Source organism: Ursus maritimus, unplaced genomic scaffold (genome assembly GCF_017311325.1).
Source record: "Ursus maritimus isolate PB19 unplaced genomic scaffold, ASM1731132v1 scaffold_24, whole genome shotgun sequence".
NCBI lineage: Eukaryota > Metazoa > Chordata > Mammalia > Carnivora > Ursidae > Ursus > Ursus maritimus.
The window spans coordinates 11,308,837-11,334,198 of NW_024424897.1; the positions used below are offsets into that span (position 1 = coordinate 11,308,837).

At 41.0% G+C, this 25,362-nt stretch overlaps 1 protein-coding gene and 1 non-coding gene across 2 annotated transcripts in view; both read left to right on the plus strand.

Moving 5' to 3' along the window:
- LOC103665681 (ABC-type organic anion transporter ABCA8) overlaps positions 1-25,362 on the plus strand; it is a 54,639-nt gene that overhangs the window by 28,351 nt on the left and 926 nt on the right. Inside the window, exons 17-34 of the mRNA XM_008693677.2 lie at positions 178-344; positions 3,199-3,332; positions 3,854-3,991; positions 6,764-6,841; positions 11,402-11,575; positions 11,772-11,885; positions 13,899-14,018; positions 14,855-14,920; positions 15,372-15,463; positions 16,675-16,795; positions 17,654-17,771; positions 18,437-18,528; positions 20,579-20,739; positions 21,382-21,457; positions 21,531-21,625; positions 22,348-22,467; positions 22,638-22,778; positions 24,131-24,210. Coding sequence (XP_008691899.1) covers positions 178-344; positions 3,199-3,332; positions 3,854-3,991; positions 6,764-6,841; positions 11,402-11,575; positions 11,772-11,885; positions 13,899-14,018; positions 14,855-14,920; positions 15,372-15,463; positions 16,675-16,795; positions 17,654-17,771; positions 18,437-18,528; positions 20,579-20,739; positions 21,382-21,457; positions 21,531-21,625; positions 22,348-22,467; positions 22,638-22,778; positions 24,131-24,210 — 2,087 coding nt within the window. The remainder of the gene's footprint in view (positions 1-177; positions 345-3,198; positions 3,333-3,853; positions 3,992-6,763; positions 6,842-11,401; positions 11,576-11,771; positions 11,886-13,898; positions 14,019-14,854; positions 14,921-15,371; positions 15,464-16,674; positions 16,796-17,653; positions 17,772-18,436; positions 18,529-20,578; positions 20,740-21,381; positions 21,458-21,530; positions 21,626-22,347; positions 22,468-22,637; positions 22,779-24,130; positions 24,211-25,362) is intronic.
- On the plus strand, positions 7,537-7,641 carry LOC121105128. Its single transcript, XR_005837557.1, has one exon. It is a non-coding gene; the product is annotated as a U6 spliceosomal RNA (small nuclear RNA).

Here is a 25,362-nt window from a genome sequence, read left to right on the forward strand (position 1 = left end):
CCCCATTTTAACCATCTTTAAGAGGTAGGAAAAGGGCAAAATACTCAAGAAATGGAGGCAGAGAGCTCTATGTTTTATTTTCATAATCTCTCGATCGCATGACATCAGCATCTGCTCCGACAGTTCTGAAAGGTTCAGAAATGACTGCATTCACGCTGGCCCTTTTCTTCTGTGTAGGCTCTTGATTTTAGGAGTTGGAATTTGCCCTCTTGTTTTGAAGAGTATCATCATGAAAATATATGAAAAGAGCTACACTTGGGACCTTTCTCCTCATTTATACTTTCTTGCTCCTGGACAACAACCACACGATCCTCTCACTCAATTATTGATCATCAATAAAACAGGTAATGACGGGTGAATACTCTATTCCCAAATGCATTCACTGTTATACGCAGAACCCAGAAAACATAAAATATGAGAGAGAAAGATGAGCTTTGGACTTCTTCATCATAAAACTTCTTCATGAGGCTTGAGGAGATGAATAGAAGCCCAAAATGGAGTAGGAACTAGGAAAGGATTTGCCGAGGAGAAATTAATTTTTTGGAGGGTGTGTGCAAAACGAAAGCATTTGTATCAAAAAAATTTTGTGTAACAGCTTGAGATATAACTCATGTGCTATTCCATTTATTGCAAGTGTACAATTCAGTGGATTTGAGTATATTTCACAGAATTGTGTGACCACCATTACCTTATTTTAGACCATTTTCATCTCGAAAAGAAATCCAATACTCGTTGAGTAGTCACTCCCATTCACTCTGTCCCCAGCTCGGAGAAACCACAAATTTCCTTCCTGTTTCTAAGGATCTGCTACTCTGGACATTTAATATAAGTAAAATTATACAATGTATGATCTTTTATAACTGACTTCTTTCAAGGTTCATCTATGTTGTAGAATGTTTCGGTATTTTAAAGTTGTGGAATAATATTCTGTTGTATGAATATGCAATATTTTATTTATTATTCATCAGATGATGGGTATAGTCCCCAATAACCGGCTATTATGAATTAATGTTGCTATAAAGGTCTACGTACAAGTTTTTGTATGAACATTTTTTTTTTCATCTCTTTGGGATATAAACCCAGGAATGGAATTGTGGGGTCATATGATGACGATTATATTTAACCTTTTGAGGGACAGTCAAACTTTTGTGAAGTGACTACCCCAATTTATTCTTATGCTAGCGATTTGTGAAGATTCCAGTTTCTACACAGTTTCTTCCAAACTTGTTATTTTCTTTTTTTGTCATACCCGTCCTGGTGTGAATCAAGGAGTATCTCGTGATTTGATTTGCATTTTGCTAATAGCTAGTGACCTTAGGCATCTTTTCTTGTGCTTACTGACCAGTTGTATATCTACCTTTGGAGAAATGTCTTTTTAAAAAACGGGCTGTATGTCCTTTTTATTGAGTCCTAAATGTTCTTTATCTATGTTCTTAGATGTGTGTCTCTTATTAGATGCAAGAGATCCTCACTATTCACAGAGTCTGTATTTACAAACTCGTCTAGTCAGTAAAATTTATTTGTGACCCTGAAACCAATACTCATGGCTCTTCCGTAGTCATTCACAGACATGCTCAGAGAAGTGAAAAGTTTGAGTCACCTGCTGCACACTTTCCATCTGAGGTACAAGGTGAAACTCTACCTTCTTGTTTCAGCTCTCATACTGTACATAAGTGTCCTTTCTGTAGTCTATTCAGGGCCATATTTTTCACATTTTCATGCTTTTTTGGGTGATTTTGCTGTTGAAAATGGCCCCCAAGAATAGTGTGGAAGTGCTTTCCAGTGTCCCTATGTCGGGAAGACTGTGAGGTAACTTACAGAGAAAATATGTGTGTTAAATAAACTTTGTTCAGGCATGGGCTATAGTGCTGTTGGCTGTGAGATCAATGTTAGCGAATCAACATATATATATCAAAACGTATATAAAATATGGTGATATATTGATTGGTCAAAGAAACTGTTGTGACCAGAGGCTCACAAGAACCCAACCTTGTGTTTCCCTTCAGAGCAATAATTAAGAATTCACTAATTCACTGTTTGTGGTGACTTTAGAGAATATATGTACCATGAATAATAAGAATCAACTGCAAGTGTTTTGCAAATATTTCACCTCACCCTGTAGATTGCCTTTGCATTTTCTCATTGGTGTCCTTTGAAACATAATGTTTTAATTCTCATGAGGTCTAACATTTTTTTTCCCTTGCTTGATGTCATATCTAGGTAAGCTTTACCTAACCCAAGATCACAAAGATTTACTTCTCTATTTTCTTCTAAAGTTTTTGTATTCCTAGTTCTTATATGTAGGTCTATGATCCATTTTGAGTTAATTTTTGTGTATGGTGTGAGGAAGGGATGCAACTTCAATGGCTATCCAGTTATCTTCCTAGGAGGGGCTAGCCCTCTCATTCCTTCCAGTCCTGCATTGCAGAAACTCCATCCCACGCAGTGAGAGGTCTGGAGTTCTCTTCTTCCATCCATCCCCTACTCATAAGATGGAAGCTGTATCCTAGGCACAAGTTCTTGGCTAGATCCAGTCAGAGTGGAGCTTGTGTCATACTAATCGAGGACAGGGAGTGAAGGTATAGGTTTTTGGCTCAAATGCCAATTTCTTAGTGTTCTTACCCAGATTTATTAGATTTTCTTAAATAAATGTGGCTTTTTTTTCCTATATGCCCTTAAGACAGTCAAGAGATTTTAACTTGTTGGATTTTTAGTAATTTTCACAATTTATGGTTGCTTTTCTGGGAGAAGGTCCACGAGCCTCTCCGTGCCTTCATCCAACAAGTTGTCTTCCTATTTCAAGACACATTTTGAAAGTCAGTTAATAAATGTACCAGTCATGAAGTGAGATTAGCAATTTTGGTGGTTAATTATTGGAGATTATCTGTGTCATTAAAACCTTAATTGTTGTGGCCACTCATTGCAATATTCTAGGGGAAAACACCTATTCCAAATGCCATATGGTGGTAAAAATGACTGTTACCTTTCACATTAGCAGTAATCAGAAGCAAATAAACATACGACAAGTGAATAGACTTTAAATTCACAGTAGCCAGTATGTTCTTCTGTGGAAAAATATCCTGACAGTCCATATTATAGTAAGGATCACATAATGACATTAATTATAATTTTACTCTACAACTTGATACTGACTTTCTAAGATTTGTGATATACCTGATATATTTAACTACAACGTAGGGGCAAGTATTGATGACTTTATACGTTCTGTGGAGCATCAGAACATAGCTTTGGAGGTGGATGTATTTGGAACTAAAAATGGCCTGGAGGACCCATCTTACAATGGAGCCATCATAGTGTCTGGTAATACAAAGGTATGCTGATCTCTGTTTCATGTCTCCCAAAGGTGTGGAAAGCTAATATAATATCAGTGTACTCAGTTCTCCCCTGTAGGAAATGAAATGAAAAACAAATACTGCTTTTATTACTTAGTGAATGGTAGTCATTAAGATGATGAATAATTCGTATCTCCATCATTGTCCACCAGGACAAACTGTGTGTATTAGTAAAATAAATACTATATAATACCTACTGTCATGTGCATATTTGAGTCCAAAGAACTCAGATTTCCTCTCAGGGGTTTTATAATACATATATTCTGAAACCTCTGTTTTATTCCGAAACAGTAGTACGTGGTTCCAATGTTAAGCCGGACGTCTGGTGTCCTGAAAATGAGATACAGCCTACCTATATGTTTTGTTTTACTTACAGAGTGTTTGTTTTTGTTTTGATTATTTGACATCATTTTAAAAACATGATCTTTTCATGAAAATATTGAATTCAGCAAAAAAAGGAAGATCTTTGAGAATTTATAACCTTGCTTTTTACATTTTAGAGTTACAGATTTTCATTAGCATGCAATACCAAAAGACTCAATTGCTTCCCAGTTCTTATGGATATTATTAGTAATGCACTACTTGGAATGATTACACCATCAGCACATATCCAAACTGACAGAAGTACACTTTTAAGGGTAAGTATATTGACTCTCCTCCATCAGGATCTGAACTCTTCTCCATCAGGGATCTCCCAGATCACTCTTTTGGTGCTGTGATCTCGTTCTTGTTGAGTAAACGACTGCATAATAAATTACCATTTGGATTCATGCTAGCTCCTGGTATTGAAAAATCAATACACTTTTTAGAGCTTCAATTTTTTAAGTAATCTCTACACCCACCATGGGGCTGGATCTCACAACCCCGAGATCAAGATTCACATGCTCTACCAACTGAGCCAGCCAAGTGTCCCTAGAGGTTCAATTTTTTAAATGCAAAACAGAACTAACAAAATATTTTTCAAAGAGAATGTGAGGTAATGAAAGTGAACTCATGCAGCACTGAGACTAGCACAAAAATAACACAAAATGGAAGGAAGGAAAGGAAAGGAAGGAGGGAAGGCAGGAGGGAGACAGAGAGGAAAAGAAAAGAAATTGAAGTCTTATTAGTACTTTTCGAGATGCTACAAAAGGAAAAAATTTAGGACATAGTTCAGGCCAAAATTTGCAGACTGGTTACATTAGAATTACTCCAGTTCCTTGTAATATATACTCATTATCTGAGCCAACCCTAGACCTAACAAACCAGCCTTTTCATACCTGGGGCAAAAAAAAAAAAAAAATCCTTATTTCTAAAAAAGGAGCCCAGGTGATTAGACTGTATATAGTTTTGTTAAGTTTGGAAACCAGAATACCTATTAGAGTTTGTAATTATTCCTTTTTGATTATTTCCTAAATATATTTCTTCCTCTAAGAGTGTTCTTTGAACACAGAGACCATGTATTTTTAACACTACATAATATTTTGTACCTGAGGTAGGGGCTGGAACCTGATAATCACTAATTAATTTATTTTTTATATGTATAAATGAATGTCAGGGGTCAGCAAACTATCTATATTCCATTCCACTATAGGGTTTTATGACAATATATACGGCTAGGGACCAGTTACCCATGTGTGTATAAAGTGAACCCACCATTATTTTTATACACTCCTGCAAGATCTTGAATTAGCCTCTCACAACATACCTCTTGGTGTGTTCAGAAAATAAAAATCCCTTTCAGTAAGAATGTGTAAGAAGCTAAATCATTAAAGCAAAAAGTTCTAATCATCCATCAAGTATTAATTAATTTTAGAACCTATGCTATGGTTCATTTACTTGCCTTCCTATCCATTTTCTGGTTTCTGAGGGAGGATACAAATTGAGCAAATTGCCTTGAGCTTCCATCTCCGAAAACATTCTCTTTTAGCTATGAGGAGGTTGATACCAACCTCTTTATTTGACCTGGTACTTATGTGCCCAACATCTGAACTTCAATATCTCCAGCAACTCACTTCCTATTCTATTTGAATTTACCTATTCCGTGCTCAAGTAGGAGTTTTCTGTAGTTTCGGACCTTGTGTCTGTCCTGCTCAAAGTCACGGACTTACCACTGAGTACCGAACCCACCCAGCACGTAAGGTGTTCTGAAAAGATCCTGTCAATAGGCTTAAATCTCACCTTTCTGTAGTTAGCAAGTGTGTCTCTAATGTCCAGGCTGAAGACGACCAGACTCTGCTTATAACTTCTTTCAGTAATGTGCGTAATCAAACAACAGCTATGTGGATCGTGAAAGTAACATGGGAACTGCTTTCAGGGCAGTCTGTGAATCTTCTGTCCTCAAAGATTGTTCCAAACAGGAACAACAATCCCTGTAGCCAAGTGCGAAGATTTTTCTTGGAGATTTCACTTCCCCTTCTCATACTGTACTTTATCTCTACTTTTGAACCCTCAACCAATATTTATCTGGTCTCGTGGTGTCCCTAGAAAGATACTTATCGCCACTGTGCCTATAAAACATCTGATATGATTTTTTGACTCAAGCTATCACATTTGAAATAATTAAATAGGAGTAAAAAATGGAATGTTTCAACTGTGAATGATCACTATTTATTATTTAACATCAGAGTAAATTTTAGGAGCATAACATAAGAAGATGACAAATCTTACTCCTTTTTTAAAATTTTATTTATTTTTTTATAATAATTTTTATTATGTTATGTTAGTCACCATACAGTATATCCTTAGTTTTTGATGTAATGTTCCATGATTCATTATTTGAGTATAACACCCAGTGCACCATGCAATATGTGCCCTCCTTAATACCCATCACCGGCCTATCCCAATCCCCCACCCCCCTCCCCTCTGAAGCCCTCAGTTTGTTTCCCAGAGTCCACAGTCTCTCATGGTTCATTCCCCCTACTGTTTACCCCCCCTTCATTTTTCCCTTCCTTCTCCTACCGATCTCCCTGCTATTTCTTATGTTCCATAAATGAGTGAAACCATATGATAATTGTCTTTCTCTGCTTGACTTATTTCACTTAGCATAATCTCCCCCAGTCCCGTCCATCTTGCTGCAATGTTGTGTAATCGTTCTTTCTGATGGCTGAGTAATATTCCATTGTATATATGGACCACATCTTCTTAATCCAGTCCTTTTTCATTTTCCAACTGTGTCATATTATTCATTCACCGTCTTTGAATCATTTTCCTTATCCATGAATTTGGATAGACAGCCACGAGTTAAGCTTCAAAACTGGATGGATAATGAAAGAGTTTGGAAACCTCCGCAGGGACGTAAGGCAGGAGTATATATTGTCCATTTAATATTTTTTAAAATGTATTCCGGAAAACCAATTTTAAATTTGTTATTCTGCTCATTGTATTCTTCATATTTTCAGGAAAGAGAGAATAATCCATTTGAATTCCAGGCATATACCATCTTCTGGTTGATTTCGATATCCTCCTGTTCTCCTTATATTGCCATGAGAAGCATTGATGATTATAAGGTAATAATGAAACCTTCATTACTCTGTATGAATAGAAACTGAAGGTAATATAATTACAGGATTTTCCTCAGGGCTATTTATATGCGTTTAATAGAGCAGCCAACTCAGCAATAAGTCCTGAGATATAAAAATTTTTTAAGTCTTTATAAATATAGGGTTAAATAGATTACAGATCAAGAATGATTCTAAAATTTACACGGATATGCAGAGCCTAGAATAGACAAAATAATGTGGAAAAAGAAAAAACAGTGTTGGGTGAGTTATGCTTCTGACTTCAAGGCTTACTACAAAGTTACAGGAATGAAGAATGTGTTGTATTTATTTAGAGTCATATGGGCGTGTGAAACGAAATAGACAATTCAGATATTATCAGTTGATTTTCAGTAAAAGTGCCAGGGAATTCAGCAAATTTTACCAGAACAACAACCTGATATTGCTATGAGGAAAGAAAAACGTTCTCAACACTCACCTCACGCCATATGCAAAATTATTTTGAAATAAATCATAGATTTCGTGGTAGACAGTTCTTTCCTAGGAACGGAATAAGCATATACCTTCAAAGAAAATGAGAACTTGAAACTCGTCAAAGTTAAAATCTTTTGCTCTTTGTAGAACACCAATAATAAAATAAAAAGCTTCAGGCTGGGAGAAAAATATTCACACTACTCATACATCTAACAAAAGCCTGGTATCATGCTTGCTTTGGCAGCGCATAAACTAAAATTAGAAAGATATTCAGAATAGTATCATGGTCCCTACACAAGGATGTCACAGAAATTTGTGAAGCGTTCCATATTAGAAAAAAAAAATGGGGGCGCCTGGGTGGCACAGTCGTTAAGCGTCTGCCTTCAGCTCAGGGCGTGATCCCAGCGTTCTGGGATCGAGCCCCACATCAGGCTCCTCCGCTGGGTGCCTGCTTCTTCCTCTCCCACTCCCCCTGCTTGTGTTCCCTCTCTCACTGGCTGTCTCTGTCTAATGAATAAATAAAATCTTTAAAAAAAAAAAGAAAAGAAAAAAAAATGATTTGTGTGAAAAATATAAAGCACTCTTAATAATAAAAGATAGCCTAATTTTAAGGATGGGCAAATATTTGAACAAACACTTCACCAAGGAAAATATATAGAAGGAAAACGCTCCCATGAAACGATGGCTGATATCATGAGTAATCAGGAGGATAGCCCCAGTGAAGTCCCTCTGCTCATTAAATAAAACGAATAACATTAACATGGCTGAAAAGACCAAGTTTGTGAGGATACGGAGACACTGGAACTCTGATGCATTTTTGGCAGGAATGTAAAAGGCACGATCACTTTGCTAAGCAATTTGGCTTTGTCTGATAAAGGTAAAAATACATTTCTTGTATGGCCCAGAATTTCTCCCCTAAGTATTTACCTGGAAGAAAAGAAAACATCTTTCCACATACAGACTGGTACATGACCATTCTTGGTAGCTGTATTCATAATAGCCAATGATCTGAAACAGGCCCAATTTCCATCAAGCTGTGAATTGATAAATTTTTGTGTGGCCATATAATGGAATACTAATGAGCAATACAAAAGAAGGAACAACTAAAAATGTGTCAGCATGGATACAACTCTGAAGACAGAAAAGAGTAAATTCTGAAGGATTTCATTCATAGGAAATTCTCAGAAAGGTGAAATACATTCGTAGTGATAGAAAGCAGACCTGTGGTGTCTTGCAACCAGTGATAGAGGCTATGGACTGCAAAGGAGCATGAGAAATTGGGGGCTGGCGGGTCATGAAAATGCTCTATACTTTGATGATGAGTGTGATACAGGAATACATGCATTTGTCAAACCCCATGCAACTGTATACTTGACAGGGATATTTTTTATTGTTTCGAAATTACATTTCAAAAAAGTTAATGCATTGAGATAACTGAAAAGAAAATGGTATTTTGAAAATGTGAGAACTTAGATAAAAAACAAATTTCAGTGTTTAATGGACAACCTGCTTATACATTTTCATTCACAGACACTCCTTCATTAATCCCAATGCATTTTTAGTGTATTTACAAAATTTGGAGCATCTTGTAAGATGAAGATTCTGATTCAGTAGTTCTGGGTGGAGACAAATTTTGAGCGGCAGTCATGGGGTGGTGAATTTATATGGCTAATCAACCCAGGCCAACTCTCGCATTAGCTTTATTTACAAATCTTTTTTTTTTTTTAAGATTTTATTTATTTATTTGACAGAGATAGAGACAGCCAGTGAGAGAGGGAACACAAGCAGGGGGAGTGGGAGAGGAAGAAGCAGGCTCATAGCGGAAGAGCCTGTTGTGGGGCTCGATCCCATAACGCCGGGATCACACCCTGAGCCGAAGGCAGACGCTTAACGACTGTGCCACCCAGGTGCCCCTATTTACAAATCTTAATAGAAGATCCTTTAATGGTTCCATTTTTGTAACTTTATTACACAAAATGACCTTACAGAAGCATCTTTGTCTGTTTCAAACATCCTCCCTCTCCAGAGTATTCCTGTTGTCCAAGAGAAGGGAGTGTTATCCGGATAATGTCCTCTTCTCTTCCTAGAAGAACCTCCAGGAATCTTGGAGAATGCCATTTGCTGGCCTGATGTACTATCAGTCATCCTGGTGTTAACAGAGTCCTAATATAAAAATGTCTGTCATAGGAAACGCACACGTTTTCTTTCTCTGGCCTGTGTGATGCCACGGTTCCGTCATAGTTCTCCCGACACGTTGGCCACTGTCTGTCTGCCTCCATTGGAACTTCTAATTCTTCCCCATTGTCTCTAAATTCTGGAACTCCTCAGATCTCAGCCCTTAGCTCTCTCTTCTTGCTAGATGTCACTCTCTCCTCGGCAAGCTCATTGAACCCGAGGGCTTCAAACCCCTTTACCTAACCCGTCACTCACAGATTTGACTCTAGCCCAGATCTCTAATTTCTAACATTACCTCCAGGGCTGATCCAAACTCTCTGCTCAGGGTCACCACTGGGAGCAGCATCACAAACTCAAACTTCACATCTCCAAAGCTGATTTATGATATTCTTGAATGTGTACCCCCTTCCGTATTTCCTGCCTCCATAGATGGCAACACCAGGCACTCAGGTGCTCTGTCAGGAACCTAAAACCACAATTCGTCGCTCTCATGGCTTCACCCAGAGATCAGCCCATCACCAGAACCTTGTCAGTTGTGTGAACTGAACAGGCCTTTGCTGGGAGATTTTGTTACGTATCTTTAGGTCAGATTACGTCTAAGACAGGAGCCTCATTTAACTAATCAGAGACCATCAGCAAATGAATTTAAGCATTTATAAGTAGTTAAGTAGTATTTTTAAGTAGTTAATAAGTAGTTTTTAAAAATATAATTTAGTATATATTCAGAGAATGACAAGGAATACAAAATACATAATATTTATGAATGTAATAATATTTTATATATATTATATACAAAGAGAGAGCACAAGTCTCTCCCCAAAGATGATATATTTTATATATACAAAATACTATATTTTATTTATGATTATATCCTACATAAATATATAATATTATATGTATTCTTACATACATATAAAATTGCTTTATTCTTTTAATTATAAGTAAATGATGCATTAGGGTAGTTTTGGCATAGCGCACATTCAAATATTTATTACCCATCCAAATATTTATGCATACATACATCAATATTATTACATTCTCTAAATAAACATACCAAATCCCATATTTTAAAATTACTTATCAAGTGATGTGGCATTCAGCACAAATTAAACAATTATAATAAACAATTAAATGATTTTGAATATTTTTTTCTTTTAAAAACAGTTAAGTTCGGGGTACCTGGGTGACTCAGTCGGTTAAGGGTCTGCCTTCGGCTCTGGTCATGATCTCAGGGTCCTGGGATCGAGCCTCACGTTGGGCTCCCTGCTCAGTGGAGAGTCTGCTTCTCCCTCTGTCCCTCTCCCACTCATGCTCTCTCTCTCTCAAATAAACAAAATCTTTAGAAAAAATAGTTAATTTGCTGATGGTCTCTGATTAGCTAAATGAGGCTCCTGCCCGAGATGTAATTTGATTTACGCTCCCATACATCAATAATCTCCATATTGTTTACCGCAGCATCAATACCTTGATTACACTTAGATCTTCCTTCACGTATTTCTACCAGGTGTTCTCTCTCTGTTCATCAAAGCAGCAAACTGATCATTCATGTTTGGAACTCTCCGTATCCCTTGGTCCGGATGATGCTTATAGCATGATGCAGAATTATTACAAATGAAAATTTTGTTTGACTATTTCCTTACATAAGCCACATTTTCTTTTTTCTTTCTTTTTTTTTTTTAGATTTTATTTATTTATTCGACAGAGATAGAGACAGCCAGCGAGAGAGGGAACACAGCAGGGAGTGGGAGAGGAAGAAGCAGGCTCATAGCCTGATGTGGGGCTCGATCCCGTAACGCCGGGATCACGCCCTGAGCCGAAGGCAGACGCTTAACGACTGCGCCACCCAGGCGCCCCCATAAGCCACATTTTCTTAAACCTCTAATTGAAATACCACTTTGTATTTTTGCCGTTTTTTAACAGAGCAAAGCTCAGTCCCAGCTATGGATTTCGGGCCTCTTCCCTTCTGCTTACTGGTTTGGGCAGGGGCTGGTGGATGTTCCAATGTACAGCTTCATCATCCTGCTCATGTATTTGATGGAATACGGCTTAACCATCCCAGAGACTCTGTTGACAGGTGTCGATCAGATTATGCAAGTAAGTGGCCAGCTTCATGGAACAAATATCATTATGCGATTTAGTGAAAAAAAACTGAAGGGGCAAACTGTTTTCATTGATCTCGACATTGTCATGCCTGAACTAAGTATGGAACCCTATGCTCTGACAATCTTTTGAACCTTAACGTTTTCTTAGATTGCATTTGTCATTAACTAAACATTCCTGTTGATTTCAGATCCTGTGTGCTGTTGGCTATGCCGCCTCCCTTATCTTCTTGACATATGTGATTTCATTCATTTTTCGCAAGGGGAAAAGAAATAGTGGCATTTGGTCTCTTTGCTTCTATATGGTAAGTATATTTCTTGTGAATATTCATTTTATGTATTTAAATATATAATTCTGAGCCAGCACTTTATTTTTTTTTTAAGATTTTATTTATTTATTTATTTATTTATTTATTTATTTGAGAGAGAGAGACAGAGATGGCAAGAAGAGGGCATGAGCAGGGAGGAGAGGGAGAAGCAGGCTCCCTGTGAGCAGGGAGCCTGACACGGGGCACAATCCCAGGACTGTGGGATCATGACCTGAGCCCAAGGCAGATGCTTAACTGACTGAGCCACCCAGGTGCCCCGGAGCTAGTACTTTAAAATGTGCCCTCAGTAGAATGAAAACTTAGTATTACAGTCTAAAATATTTTGTTTTCCTTAGGTAGGATCCTTTTCAAAATCTGCATCTTTTTCCTCTTCCTAATTTCTACCCTTGTCTTTTTTAAAAGTCACTAAATTTTTTCTAGAACCATAAAGTATTTGCTAGAATGGAACATGGAAACCATTTGTATCTTCTTACTGAAAAAGAAATAAGCCCAAAGACCTCCACCAAGCTCTACAGAATTACAAATACTGTTGCTGGCATAGTTAAAACTAGAAACTACTCCATACTCTCCTAGAATTAATGCCGTAAAACAACACTTATTTTATCTAAACAAGAAAGGAAAAATATGTGTCATCTCCTAGTATCTATTCTAATTTCCTGTTATTTCAGCTGCCAAAAAGTAAATTATCATTTCAACAAATATTAATTGGCTTCCAACCATGTGTCATAAACTAAGACCGATAATGCAGAAGAAATAGACAGTTTCCACCCTGAGAGGACACTCAGAGGGTAAACAGAGAAGTCAACAGCCACTTACTGACACAGAGTGATAAGGGAAAGATTATCTCTTTTTAAAAGATTATTTCTATGACAACCAGAGAAGGAAAATATTAACTCATGAAAATGAGAGCGCAGATTTCCTTGGGGAACTGAAACCTGAAGAGTTAAGATTTTAGTAGCGAGAGAAGACCGATGATTCAGTGAATGAACAGAGACTCGGGAGAAAGTCTTGGCTTGTCCTAGGAACTGGTAATAATCTGGCATGGGTACCATGTGCAGTGTGGCCGTGGCCCTAGTTATGGTAAAAACATTGGTTGGAACCACATTGGCCTTGAATGATGCACTTAAGTATTTATTCTACAGGCTGTGGGAAGCCGTGGAAGCTTATAGTGCAGAACAGAAATACGATCAGAAAGATACTTTCAGGAGCACCTGGGGTGGCTCAGTTGATGAAGCAGCAGACTCTTGATTTCAGCTCAGGTCTTGATCTCAGCCTCAGGAGATGGAGCCTTCATCTGCTCCACGCTCAGCAGGGAGTCCGCTTGAGATTCTCTCTCTCCCTGTGCCCCCTCCCCCCACTTTTGCAAATCAATAAATAAATCTTAAAAAAAGAAATATGCTTTTACAAGTATATACTGAATGCCATAAAAATGGTGATATGTAATACAAAGAAGTACAAAAACTTTTAGGAAGCTTTTATCAATGCAATGTTTTAGAAGAAAAGGTCTGAGAGCTCCCATTGTCCCTGTAACTATCTCTTATCCCTGAATTTTGAATTTGAGTACTTCCGCTGAAGCCACTCTGGGTTGTTCCATGCTTCTGTTTCCCCACTGGTGTCCCTAACAGAAGTCTTCTCTGGTTGTTGCCGTTGTGTCATTTCCAGCAGATGTCAATTTATGTTCCCTCTGATTATTGCTTATCTACTAATTTTACCTCCAAAACCAATTAATGCAACACTCTTCCTTTTCTGTAATGCAAGTAGGCTATCTGTAAGATCCTAGATTTATCCAGCCATGCCTCATTCGTGACACTCCCAGTTAAAGGAATCTGGCTAAGTCACTGAGAGAGCGCGTCGATGGAGATATGTTGATTTCCCTTGTGTTTCTGAGGTGGGAGGTGAAATTAGGAATATCCTCAAGATGAGCCATTTCAATTTGGAACATCTACGGAAGTGCAGAGTGGTTAACATGCATGTTTCTGTCTTCTTTAGATCACCATCTTCTCAGTGTTTATATTGCTGTTTGACCAATATGGACATGTCACACTGTTCTGCGTCACCTTTTTAGTACCACATGCCACGTTAGTTGGCTGTATGTTCTTATATTTTCACGTAAGTAATGCCTCTGTCTGCCCCAGCGTCCTGGAATTCTTAACCAGTTGTGGAAGCTATGCTTGGGGTTGGGGCTCTCCTCCATGATGAATATACACGACATTTAAAGATTTCTACCTCATGGATTCCAGTTGAATTCCTTCCAGATAGGGCTGTGTGCTCCAGTTAGAAAACCTGGCCTTGGCCCATGTGTGGGAGACAGGGTAATAGGTGGTGAGAAATAGAGCAGCCTGTCTACACTCCTGGGCATGTTCAGCTTTAGGAGAAGACAAATGAAGTACCCCTGATCTTGGGATCCTGAGCTTCTAGAGAGGCATTCAATAGGAATAAAATCCCCCTCTTTTTTTCTAGCTGATTGATAGAGAAGTATCAACTTCCACAAATAGATAGATAGAAATGGAGAAGTATAGACTTCTACAAAAGGAACAAAGATACAGTATGTGAGTGAAGATGGGGAAAGGGAGGGGAAAAAAAGGAAGAGGACTTCGGAAGGATCAGTGGACACAGGAAGGTGTATGAATCTCTGGGTACTAAGGGGAAACCCTGTGTCTCTCTCATTATTTGAGGAAGCTAACACAGAGGCCCAGGATTGTCTCGCCAGGTAAGGAGTAATTGCTTAATCCTATTGCTTCAAATAAAAGCGTAGTGCCTCACAGACCTTGGGAGGAAGGAATACCACTTCTTGCTACACATTTTGGAATGGACATCTACCAGTACCCATGGTGAAATCAGGGCACGTGTTAATAGGGTTGTTCAGTGGGTCAGTTCACATTCATATAGACAAAGTTCATGAAACCAAAAAACTTCCTATTTAACCATTGTTTTTCCTTTTGCAGGCGGTCATATTTTATTTCGGGGATGAAGAACCAGGAGGTGTGGTGCCATTTCTGGTATTCTTAATTGTAAGAACACACTTGTCTTTAACAATCTTCGTGTCTTTTACGATACTGAACCTTTTAAATCCCTGTACACACAGTGAAACTTTTTTTGTTAAGGTAGACATATGGATATTTGTAGCCCATGGAGATAAAGTATTTGTAAAGTATGGAACAAATTTTTCTCTAAAGACTGACTGACCAGAAAGTATGCTTCCCAAATTTTGAAAACACTGTACCAGTATTAGAGGAGGTAACATAAAGTAATGGTATTCCATAATTATATTTGTTTCCTGTGTTCTGTAAAGAAGATTGAAAATGAATTTGATAGTTTCACAATTTGACAAATAGATCAAATTCATAATGTTTTTTCCAACTGTATCTGGAGAAATCAGACTACTTCTGATTCATCCTGATGTGAAACGTTCTTCTTTGAGTGCTTCTAATCACGCATCTCTCTCTTTCTCTTTCTTCCTAGCCTTTCCTTCATTTTATCATCTTCGTTTTTATTCTTCGATGTCTGGAGTGGAAGTTTGGAAAGAAATCAATGAGGAAGGATCCCTTCTTTAGGTTGGGAGAAACCAGATTGGCTTCTTTTATTTCAGTCATTAATACTTAAAATTTTTTCATGCATAAATTAACCAATCAGTAAAGAACTGCCAAGTCCTGGGATAGGCTGAGGTAGCAGCCATGTGCCAATACAAAAAATAGAGATCCAAGTACCTAAATCAAAGAGGATTTTAAGTAGGGGGGAGACAGACCTGAAACATTGATTACTAAGGGCTCTAACACCACATGCAGTAGAAGGGGGGGAAGCTACATGTCACTACTTCAATTTAAATAGCAATCCATTGAAATAGATTGGCAGTTGAAGGAAGGCTGCCAATCCAGGAAGGAAGAGTGGAATGATCAATAGGCCAACGACAGCAATAATTGTGCTCTTTTCCTGTGGTAGTAAGAAGCCCAACTAGTGGATCACAGATTGGTCCAGTTATTAATGGGACTTAAAAGCCGAGACCGTCTTTTTGCACTGTGCAAGGACATGGCCATAAGCATCTTATTCCCTCTGTGTCTCCCATTGGTTTCATCTTTACCTGTTACAGACAGTTGAGTGGGCAACTTGCAAGATGACCTTTAACTATTTATTCATCTTTAACTATTACAGACAGTTGAGTGGGCAAGGTGAAAGATGACCTTTAAGAAATCTAAGATCAGTATGGGGGGTTAGGTTGAGGTAAGAGAGAACAGAATGACCTATAAATATGGGTATGAAGGACCAGACTTCAAGTGGAGGAGAAAGTGAATCTGACACATATTTCCAAGAAATGGCCAGGTTTCACAAGAGACGAAGCATCTAACTTGTATTTTTGGAGACCATCCTGACTTCAAATACTCCAGCTCATTATCCCTATGAGAATGTAATAATGCCAACATGGCAGTGGTGTTAAAGTTAAGGTTTCCAGAAAAATCACATCATTAAACTATGCTATTAAAATCCTCCATTAGATAATAGATACTAAGTTGCCCAGTGATAATGGAAAAGGAACTTTCCATAGATAAGTAGGATGAAAGGTATGTACAAATCAAGGGTCACTAAATATAGCAGTACCCTTGACAGGAACTAGGTTGGGAAGGGAGGAAGAGTCACCTCACTGAAAGGAAGTTATGATAGTTTTTTAATTACCCAACCTACTCAAAGCATAAGATTTAAAGAATGCAGTATTCTTAATACAAGGATGAAAACCCCATATTGATGATTCATGGATGGCTCTTGGCTCTAGAATTTCTCCGAGAAGCAATGATGTGTGTCAAAATCCAGAGGCTCCAGAAGGAGAGGATGAAGATGTTCAAATGGAAAGAATGAGAACAGCAAATGCCTTGAATTCCACAAACTCTGATGAGGTAAAATCTATGAAGTAATTATTTCATCAATTAACACAAACATTTGTCAGTGAAAGTAGTCAGTCTACAAGTCTGACCCTCAGAAAGTCCTGAGTTCCTCCGACCCGTACAAACACACATCACGACTTCCTTATAGTAAGTAGTCATCTTGTTTACATCGAAACAGATTAAAAGTCACGTTACCTCAGTTTGTCGTTCTTGGAATAAAAAACAAGAAGTGGAGTACAACCGAAGCTGCAAAAGCCAAGAAAGAACTTTATTTTATTTTTTAAAGATTTTATTTTTTTTATTTGAGACAGAGAGGGTGCACATGGGTGGGGGGCTAAGGTGGGGGGCTAGGGTGGGGGGGAGGGGAGGCAGGGCGGAGGGAGAGGGAGAGGCAGACTCTCTGCTGAGCAGGGAGTTTGAGGCGGGGCTCGATCCCAGGACCCTGAGATCGTAACCTGAGCTGAAGGCAGATGCTTCACCGACTGAGCCACCCAGGCGCCCCAGAACTTGTTAATTTTAGAATGGGAACAAAGTGACACATAGCACTGCTCCTTGGAGAATTGCACTGTACGGACTTCAGGGCAAAGTCTGGCCAGCAGCCCGTGTCTTGTCCTTAGAGCAGGACTCAGTACTTCTCCAAGTCTCTTTGCTCCTGTTCCGCACAAAATAATGTGCTTCTGAGTAACTGCCTTGGTAGGAGGGGAAAATGACCACCTCTTCTCTCCAAAACCAAGGACCAGGATTGGAGAATGGCCAGTAAACATGTCCCTTCATGGAAGGTCTTTTGTGATGGCATAGAAAGTGGGAAGACAGAGCTTCAAATTTAATGGAGAGAATTAAGGTCTGATGAGGTTTACTTGTCACTTACAGAAACCAGTCATTATTGCCAGCTGCCTACGCAAAGAGTATCTGGGGAAAAGGAAATGCTGCTTTTCCAAGAGGAAGAAGAAAATTGCCGCAAGAAATGTCTCTTTCTGTGTTAGAAAAGGTTTGACACCCCCCCCCCGGCCCTTCCCCTGTTGGCCCTCATGAGCTTTATGTCTTGACGAGAGTCATTCTGTACATTGCCTCGTGGTTTCACACACAGACCCATCAGCAGGTGACCTTCACAGCACCTTTTACACGTCCCATCTCTCAGTAAGAATAAGTAACTCACCCCATGGATGGGCGGAATCACATCTACACGGAAACCGTAAGCACTCTATTAAAACAAACCACTGAAGCCATGACATTGCTATTTCACGCGCATGATCGATTTCCTAGTGTTTGTTATATTTCACAGGAGAACGAACTGGGGTTGTGCCAGCGCAGTCTGCAGGCTTGACCAGCTGCTGCGAGATGACCTCATTTCGTGTCCTAATCCCGCCGTGCTTAGGGTCATGGGAGACGGAGTCTGACACACTGGCTTCCAAGAAGGGCTTTACCCCTTCCCATCCGTGTGACCGGGGGCCGCTCACCTCATCTCCGAGAGCCGTCCCCAAATACGTACAAAGGGATTATGATAACAACCTCTCAGGGTTGATGAGGAAATGAGCTACCATATAGAAAGCACAGAGCACAACACTTGTCACATCGCAAGACTTCACACTATGTTTTAGTCTTAATTTTACTGTTCAAGTCAATTCATATTAAGTGTAAACAATTTTTTTTCAGGTGAGGTTTTAGGATTATTAGGACACAACGGAGCTGGTAAAAGCACATCCATTAAGATGATAACTGGAGACACCACACCGACTGCGGGACAGGTAGGGGAATTCGGTGGAGAATGCGTTGTCTCGTGATGCTCCGAATAAACCCACAAGACGTGAAAACTTTGTAAAGCGCAAATCTCATTTCATCACTAGACGAGTGCAGTAGAGAAAGTAGCGGGATAACACATTCACAAAATTCACATGCTCATACATGGAAAAATTAATCATTGGCAGGGAAGAATTACTTCGGCCTTCAAAGACATCTAGAGGGAACGTCTAGTATCAGATCAGAAATCAACATCAGAATCTATATAAGCCTTATGTATCGTAACATAAAACACATGGATTTGCACTTTTTTTTTTCTTGGCAAACTCTTTGCTTCTATTTGTTAACAGTGAGTGAGTGCAGTGTAACACATTACATTTTTGGCTTTGATTTTTTTTTTTTAAATGGAAGTATAGTTGACATACAGGATTTGTACTTCCAATGGGTATTGTCTTCCTAGTATGTAATGCTTTAATCTTGAATTAAAATGGTTTTTAAAAAAAAAAAACTTTTATTAAGCCATTATATTCCTTGTCCTTCACAAAGTGCTTGGATACTGAGACATATATTTGTAGAAATACACTATTTCTTGAGAGTGTTTTCAAGGAATGATTCAAAATTGAGCAACAGGGATATGAAGTCAACCTGACTCGTACATGCAGTTGACCTGCGTAAGGTGCTCAGACACCAGAAAAAGAGCTCAGGTTTAGTAAAGAGAGAGACAACATGAGGTATAGAGAACATATTTCCCCCAAAATTCTATGGCAGCAAATAGACAACTTTAAGAGCTTCTTTGGAAAGGATGTCCAGGGATTGGGGAGAACGGAATACAAGGCAGAGGTCTGTGGCACCACAGCAGGGGAGAGGGAGTGGTGCTCAAGCCCAGAAGGGAAAAGACCTCCAGGAATATGATTGACACTTATCCCACCAAAGAGGGAAGAGGAAACAAATATTCACAGTCCCTCCGAAGCTGAGATGAGAGCACGTAATGGTGAACGGGTCCGCTCAGGGATGTTGGTGGCTCTCTCAACCGTAACTGGACTCCTTAGCTCAGTGGAGCCCACACTCCCATTCAGTCACCATCTGGGCCCTAAATCCTTATTTGATTTCTCATTAAGCGTGGGGGAAAAAAGGAGGTAGCAACTGTGCATAGATAGACGGTAATGAACTATTTTAAAAGGTAAGTAAAATCCAAGTTAACAAAGCGAACTATTTGGGTGTCATGGAATGAGCTTTAATCAGATCAGCCAGTGTGATCTTTATAAAAAATGCCATCGTCATCGTACTTTGGTATTTTCAACAACCTCTTACTGCCCCTCCCTGCACCCCGCTGGCTTGTCTCAAGGGGCCGATTGTAACATGCCTTCCTCACTGTGCGCCAGGCCCCCAGCTTTGCCTCGGGTCTAAGAACAGATCGAGCATCATCACGGAACAGGGCTTTGCACTGGTGCTTTGCTCTGCTCCAAATTCCTTTCTTCCGGGCTTTTCCGTGGCAGGTGCCTGTCCCACTTCCGCCCCAGTGGTCCCTCAGCAGAGGGGCTGTCTCTGACCATCCTACCTAGTGATGTTTGTAGTTAGTCCCCGCCCCCAGCATCCTGTTAGTCCCCGCCCCCAGCATCCTGTTAGTCCCGACCCGGCATCCTGACTACTTCCGTGAGAGCACCACTTAGCACCACAGACAGCTGTCTGTATTCCAGCCGCTCATTTTTCTACTTGTTTATTGCCCAATTTGCTCAGCAGAATGAAAATTTCATAAATTCATATACTTGTTTCCTGACTATGATGACAAAAAAATTGGATATAACCTGGTGGCCATGATGGCAAGACATATTTGCGAGATACCCGACTTTTCAGCTTAGATGAGAAGGTGCACACACTTGTTTTCATGTATTTCCTCTGTGACAGCCTCTCTCCGCGCAGAATGATTACAGATTATTCAGCCCAGTTAGGACTTAGAGAGTGCCTAGTTTGTCTAGGTTTGTAAGGAGAAGAGGCCATTGAGATATGCAGGAAAAACAAACCCAGAGGCAGGCTCTGAGACTGCGCTTCTCTTTGCAGGTGCTACTAAAAGGGAGAATTGGGGAGGGCTCCCTGGGCTTCCTGGGGTACTGTCCCCAGGAGAACGTGCTTTGGCCCAGTCTGACCATGAAGGAACACCTGGAGGTGTTTGCTGCCATCAAAGGGCTGAGGAAAGCGGACGCAGCAGTCACCATCTCGAGGTGGGTGGGAGCCACATGTGTTCTATACCTGCCGGGATGGGAGATGGTTGGGAGTGAGGAGTTTCACTGTCAGTCCAGAACAGGAGACCCAGATCACACAGGGTAGATTCCCCACTAGAAACTGGTTTCCTGGATGTGTTAATTTTCTTCTCATATTAAATATAAAAATAGAAATCATTGGTGAATGTTATCAAAAATACTAAAATCTAAGTATAAAGTATTTATCATAGAACAACTATTTAGAAATCATGAAGTGGGCTTATTTTCTTTGAAAAGGGAAAACTTTCTATCTGGAGGGATCAGACCAGCTAGTTGAAGATTGCCTGGCATCAGGGCATCTGGGTGGCTCTGTCAGTTCAGTGTCTGCTTCCGATTTGGTCATGATCATAGGGTCCTGGGATCCAGCCCTGTGTTGGGCTCCCTGCTCAGTGGGGAGTCTGCTTCTCCCTCTCCCTCCGCCCCTCCTCCCTGCTTGTGCTCCCTCTCTCTCTCAAATAAATAAATAAAATCTTGTTTACAAAATTGCCTGGCATCTATTTTCCGAACTGCATTTCTGAGCTCTGCTCCCTATCCCTGTGCTGCGTGGCCCATCCTCCTACCTTACTTCCTTACTGTAATGCTCCTGCGTGTTTGCTAATTCAGGTTGGCGGATGCACTCAAGCTGCAGGACCAGCTGAAGCTGCCCGTGAAGGTCTTATCCGAGGGAATAAAGAGGAAGGTAAGAGGGGGGCTCAGTGTCACTCTGCGCACCCCACAGGTCGGTGCCAGACTCGCTGTTCCTCTCGTTGCAGCTGTGCTTCGCGCTGAGCATCCTGGGAAACCCATCGGTGGTGCTTCTGGACGAGCCGTCCACCGGCATGGACCCCGAGGGGCAGCAGCAAATGTGGTGAGGGGCGCTCCCCAGCCAGGGCCCTCTCCAGCGCCTTGCAGGAAATTTGTGAAGTGTTTTACTTGTGTAAAAATGGTCCCTTACACTGTTTCTTAATGGGGGGGGGAACACCTCTCAATATTAGTAACACCAATATTTTGAAAAACAAACACAAACCCTCTCTGGTAATATTTCATCATTGAAGAAAAACTAAGCATTGGCCGGACCCAGTCACACTCACTGTAAGTAGGACCATTGCCCCACTGATCTTTGAGGTCGGGCGGCGCGTCTGTGGGCCAAGGTCGTCGTGGCCAGTGCTCCGGAGGGGAATGGTCATTCCCATTAGGTTGGAAAGGTGGGCGTGGGTTCTGGATCTTGTCTTGAATATTTATTCCGCATGTATTTTCTCCTACTAGGTTGTGACGCCCCTGTGGTTGAATTCTGTCTCTGTTCCTTGGCACGGCCCTTTCATTAACAATCTCTTGCTCAGCATTTCTCTCTCCACACAACCTGGTGATCAACTCCGTGTCCGGTGACTGCTTCTCCTCCAGCGCCTGCCTCGCGTCCAGCGGCCCTACCTGGCTCACCCTCCTTGTCCCACCTGCCCTCTCCAGGGTCCTCCCTTGCTTGAGCTCCCTTTGCTAATGACTCACCCGCAGGCCGCTAAAAATTCTTTTCTCCGCCCATTTATGATTAATTAGAAGTCTTACTTAATTGCAAATGGTCTTTTGACGATGTAGGCAGGCGATCCGGGCCACCTTCAAAGACACAGAGAGGGGCGCCCTCCTGACCACCCACTACATGGCGGAGGCCGAGGCCGTGTGTGACCGCGTGGCCATCATGGTGTCGGGAAAGCTGAGGTGGGTGCCCGTCCAAACCCACCCTCGGCCCCCAGCTGCACAGTGCTCGGCCGAGCTAGACCCACTGTATCCGGGTCTAACAGTGACGCCTGGAGACAACCCCAGCAGCAAATCAAGTCTCAAAACATCGTGTGCCCCGTCCCTTTCCCCTTTTCTGTGACGACCTCCAGATGTATCGGTTCCATCCAGCACCTGAAGAGTAAATTTGGCAAGAATTACCTGCTGGAGATGAAGGTGAAGACCCCCGAGCAGAGGGAAAGCCTCCATCAGGAAGTTCTGAGGGTTTTCCCCCAGGCTGCCCGCCAGGAAAGGTAAAGAGGGCTGCTGGATTTGAGCTGATACCGAACGTCAGCTTTTCCTTGCTGGTGTCATGGATTTGGCATCATTAGAGTCCACATTGAGCCCCAAAGGAAACCTAAAAGAAAGCATCTGTGGGACACTGCAGAAACTAAATGAGAGAAGAGGAGAGCTGATGGAAAATCGGAGATAGCATGTGCTGGGGTCCTACTAGCTGCAGACACGGTCGTGGTCTCGTGCTTTCTTGTTTCATCCGCACTGAGACTTGCCAAGGTAGACACTGTTGTCGCAGTGAAAAATGAGATGACTTCCAAAAAGCACTGTGAGCAGCTGGCCACTACAAGGACCTTAACAAATGGAATTGAATGTTATCTTTAAGTGTAGGAAACTGAGAAGTTAGGTCACATGACAGAGCTAACAAGGGGCATAGGTGGAATAGAAAGCTAATTATTTTCTTTCAAATCTATTAACACTTCCAGTTTGACATACAGTCTGGTCATGGGTCAGTTCTCAGGAAAATCATACAGTAAAAAATCAAAGATTAACTTTCGGGTCACTTTTAACGCCTAGAATTTACTGCAGAAGACAGACAATTTAGGAGTTAGTAGAGAAAACTGATAGAAAAGAGTAATAATAAGTCATAACAATATGGTGGGGAAATATTTCTACCCTGGAGTGTAAATATCAAAGCAAATGCTGTACTTCCGTGTGCAGCCCGTGACTGAACAGAAACAGGTAACAAAGGCACAGGGAATGAACAGAATAGATGAGAATGACCGTCCCATACATAGAGGAAATAGTATCTTATGCAACGAAATCTAAATCTTCCTGATTTTCAAATGATAAAAAGACAAACGTTCATCTGGGAGACAAATTATTTTTTAAAAATTGTTGCTGAACATTATTAGGTGTTGAATTCCTGGTGATTTCCAGTCCCCTCATCACAGACTCAATGATACCCTAAATGAGAAAAGTAGTTTGGCTAGCACAGGGTGAGGCTGGAGAGGTACGAGTTCTCTAGAGAAAAGACTTAGACCCCCACCTGAGTTGGGTGACTTTAAGAAACTACGTGGCATCGGTCCCTGGTGGCAGATGAAGCTGGAGAAGCAAGTGTTCAGCTGAAAAGACAAGGTGGCAGGCAACTTGGGCAAATGTCCACGTGTCCTCTGCACCTGTTCCTCTCCATCCCAGGAGCCAAGGACATGAGCCTCTCCCATCCCCTGTTCTCCTTGTGAACAGCCTCACCCTAGGCATTTCGCCAGCCCCACACTGACTCTTATTTAAGGATAACGACCAGAGACAGGGTCGAAGCCAGCTTGCACCTGCAACGGTGTGATCAGCCTCAGCCCCGCCTCTCCTCCCACAGGTACTCTTCTGTGATGGTCTATAAACTGCCAGTGGAAGATGTGCGGCCCTTAGCACAAGCCTTCTTCACATTAGAGAAGGGTAAGAGCAATAAATTTTGAAATAACATCCTGGAAAGCAGATAATTCCAGATCATAGACTAATCCATCGGCCTGACAGAAATGGAACATGAGCTAAGGTGTTAATTTCAAAGATTTTATTTATTTTAAGAGAGCGAGCATGAGCAAGAGAAGGGGCAGAGGGAGAGGGAGAGAGAGAGACTCTCAAGCAGACTCCTTGCTAAGCGTGGAGCCTAGCAGGGGGCTCAATCTCACGACCTTGAGATCCTGACCTGAGCTGAAATCAAGAGCTGGACGCTTAACTGATTGAGCCACCCAGGCATCTCTAAGGTGTTAATTTTTAAAGTTAAAAATCTCCAATTGAATTTTAGGGGCACAAAAGCAAAGAAGTGGAGGATTCTGTGTGTGTTGGGGTGTTGAGGGGCAAGGGGTTAATGAGAGTGATTTTACTTTTGCTTTGTGGGATTTTTCCATGTGTTTTTGTATATATATATTGGGAAAACCTAAGTCAAAATTCAGTTGTGTATGCATTCAAGGAGGATGCTTTCTTTGGGAACATTGATGCATGATGTGTATTTACAATTTAATTTTATATGGACTTGGCGTATTATTTTGTGGCCTTAGGCTGTGTATTAAGAAACTGGCCTCCTGTCTGGTCATTAAAACAATCTTCCTGTGTCTGTTGTGCTTCACAACTGACCACACTGCATCTGTCACCACCGCCCCGTGTTTGTCTTGCCACCTGAGCTCATTAACTCTGCCTCCCTGAGCTGCGCTAGCCGGAACTCCCTCCCTATATGCTCTTTTCATTGTCGCAGCTCTTTTTGCTTGCTTATCACCTTCCCTAGGGAAGAGATTCAAGTCTCCTGGTTCTAGAAGGCTCTTTGTACTCCTGCTGATAACATTCATGGTCATGGTGACACCCCCTTTCCATTCTCTGTGGGGAGCACCCTGACTTTCTGGACCACGTGATCATGCAGACACTCCCAGATTGGCACTGTGACCAGTACTGGCCTGGTACTGTTGGTGACATTGCCAGGCTGCTGCCTCCTATCAGGGCTGTGACCACCCTTCCCATCTATTCTGGTCAAGGAGGAAGGTTTTCAACTCAATTAGGAGCAAGCAGTCACAGTGGAAAGAGGGTCAAAGGATATCTACTCCCCAGGGAACCACA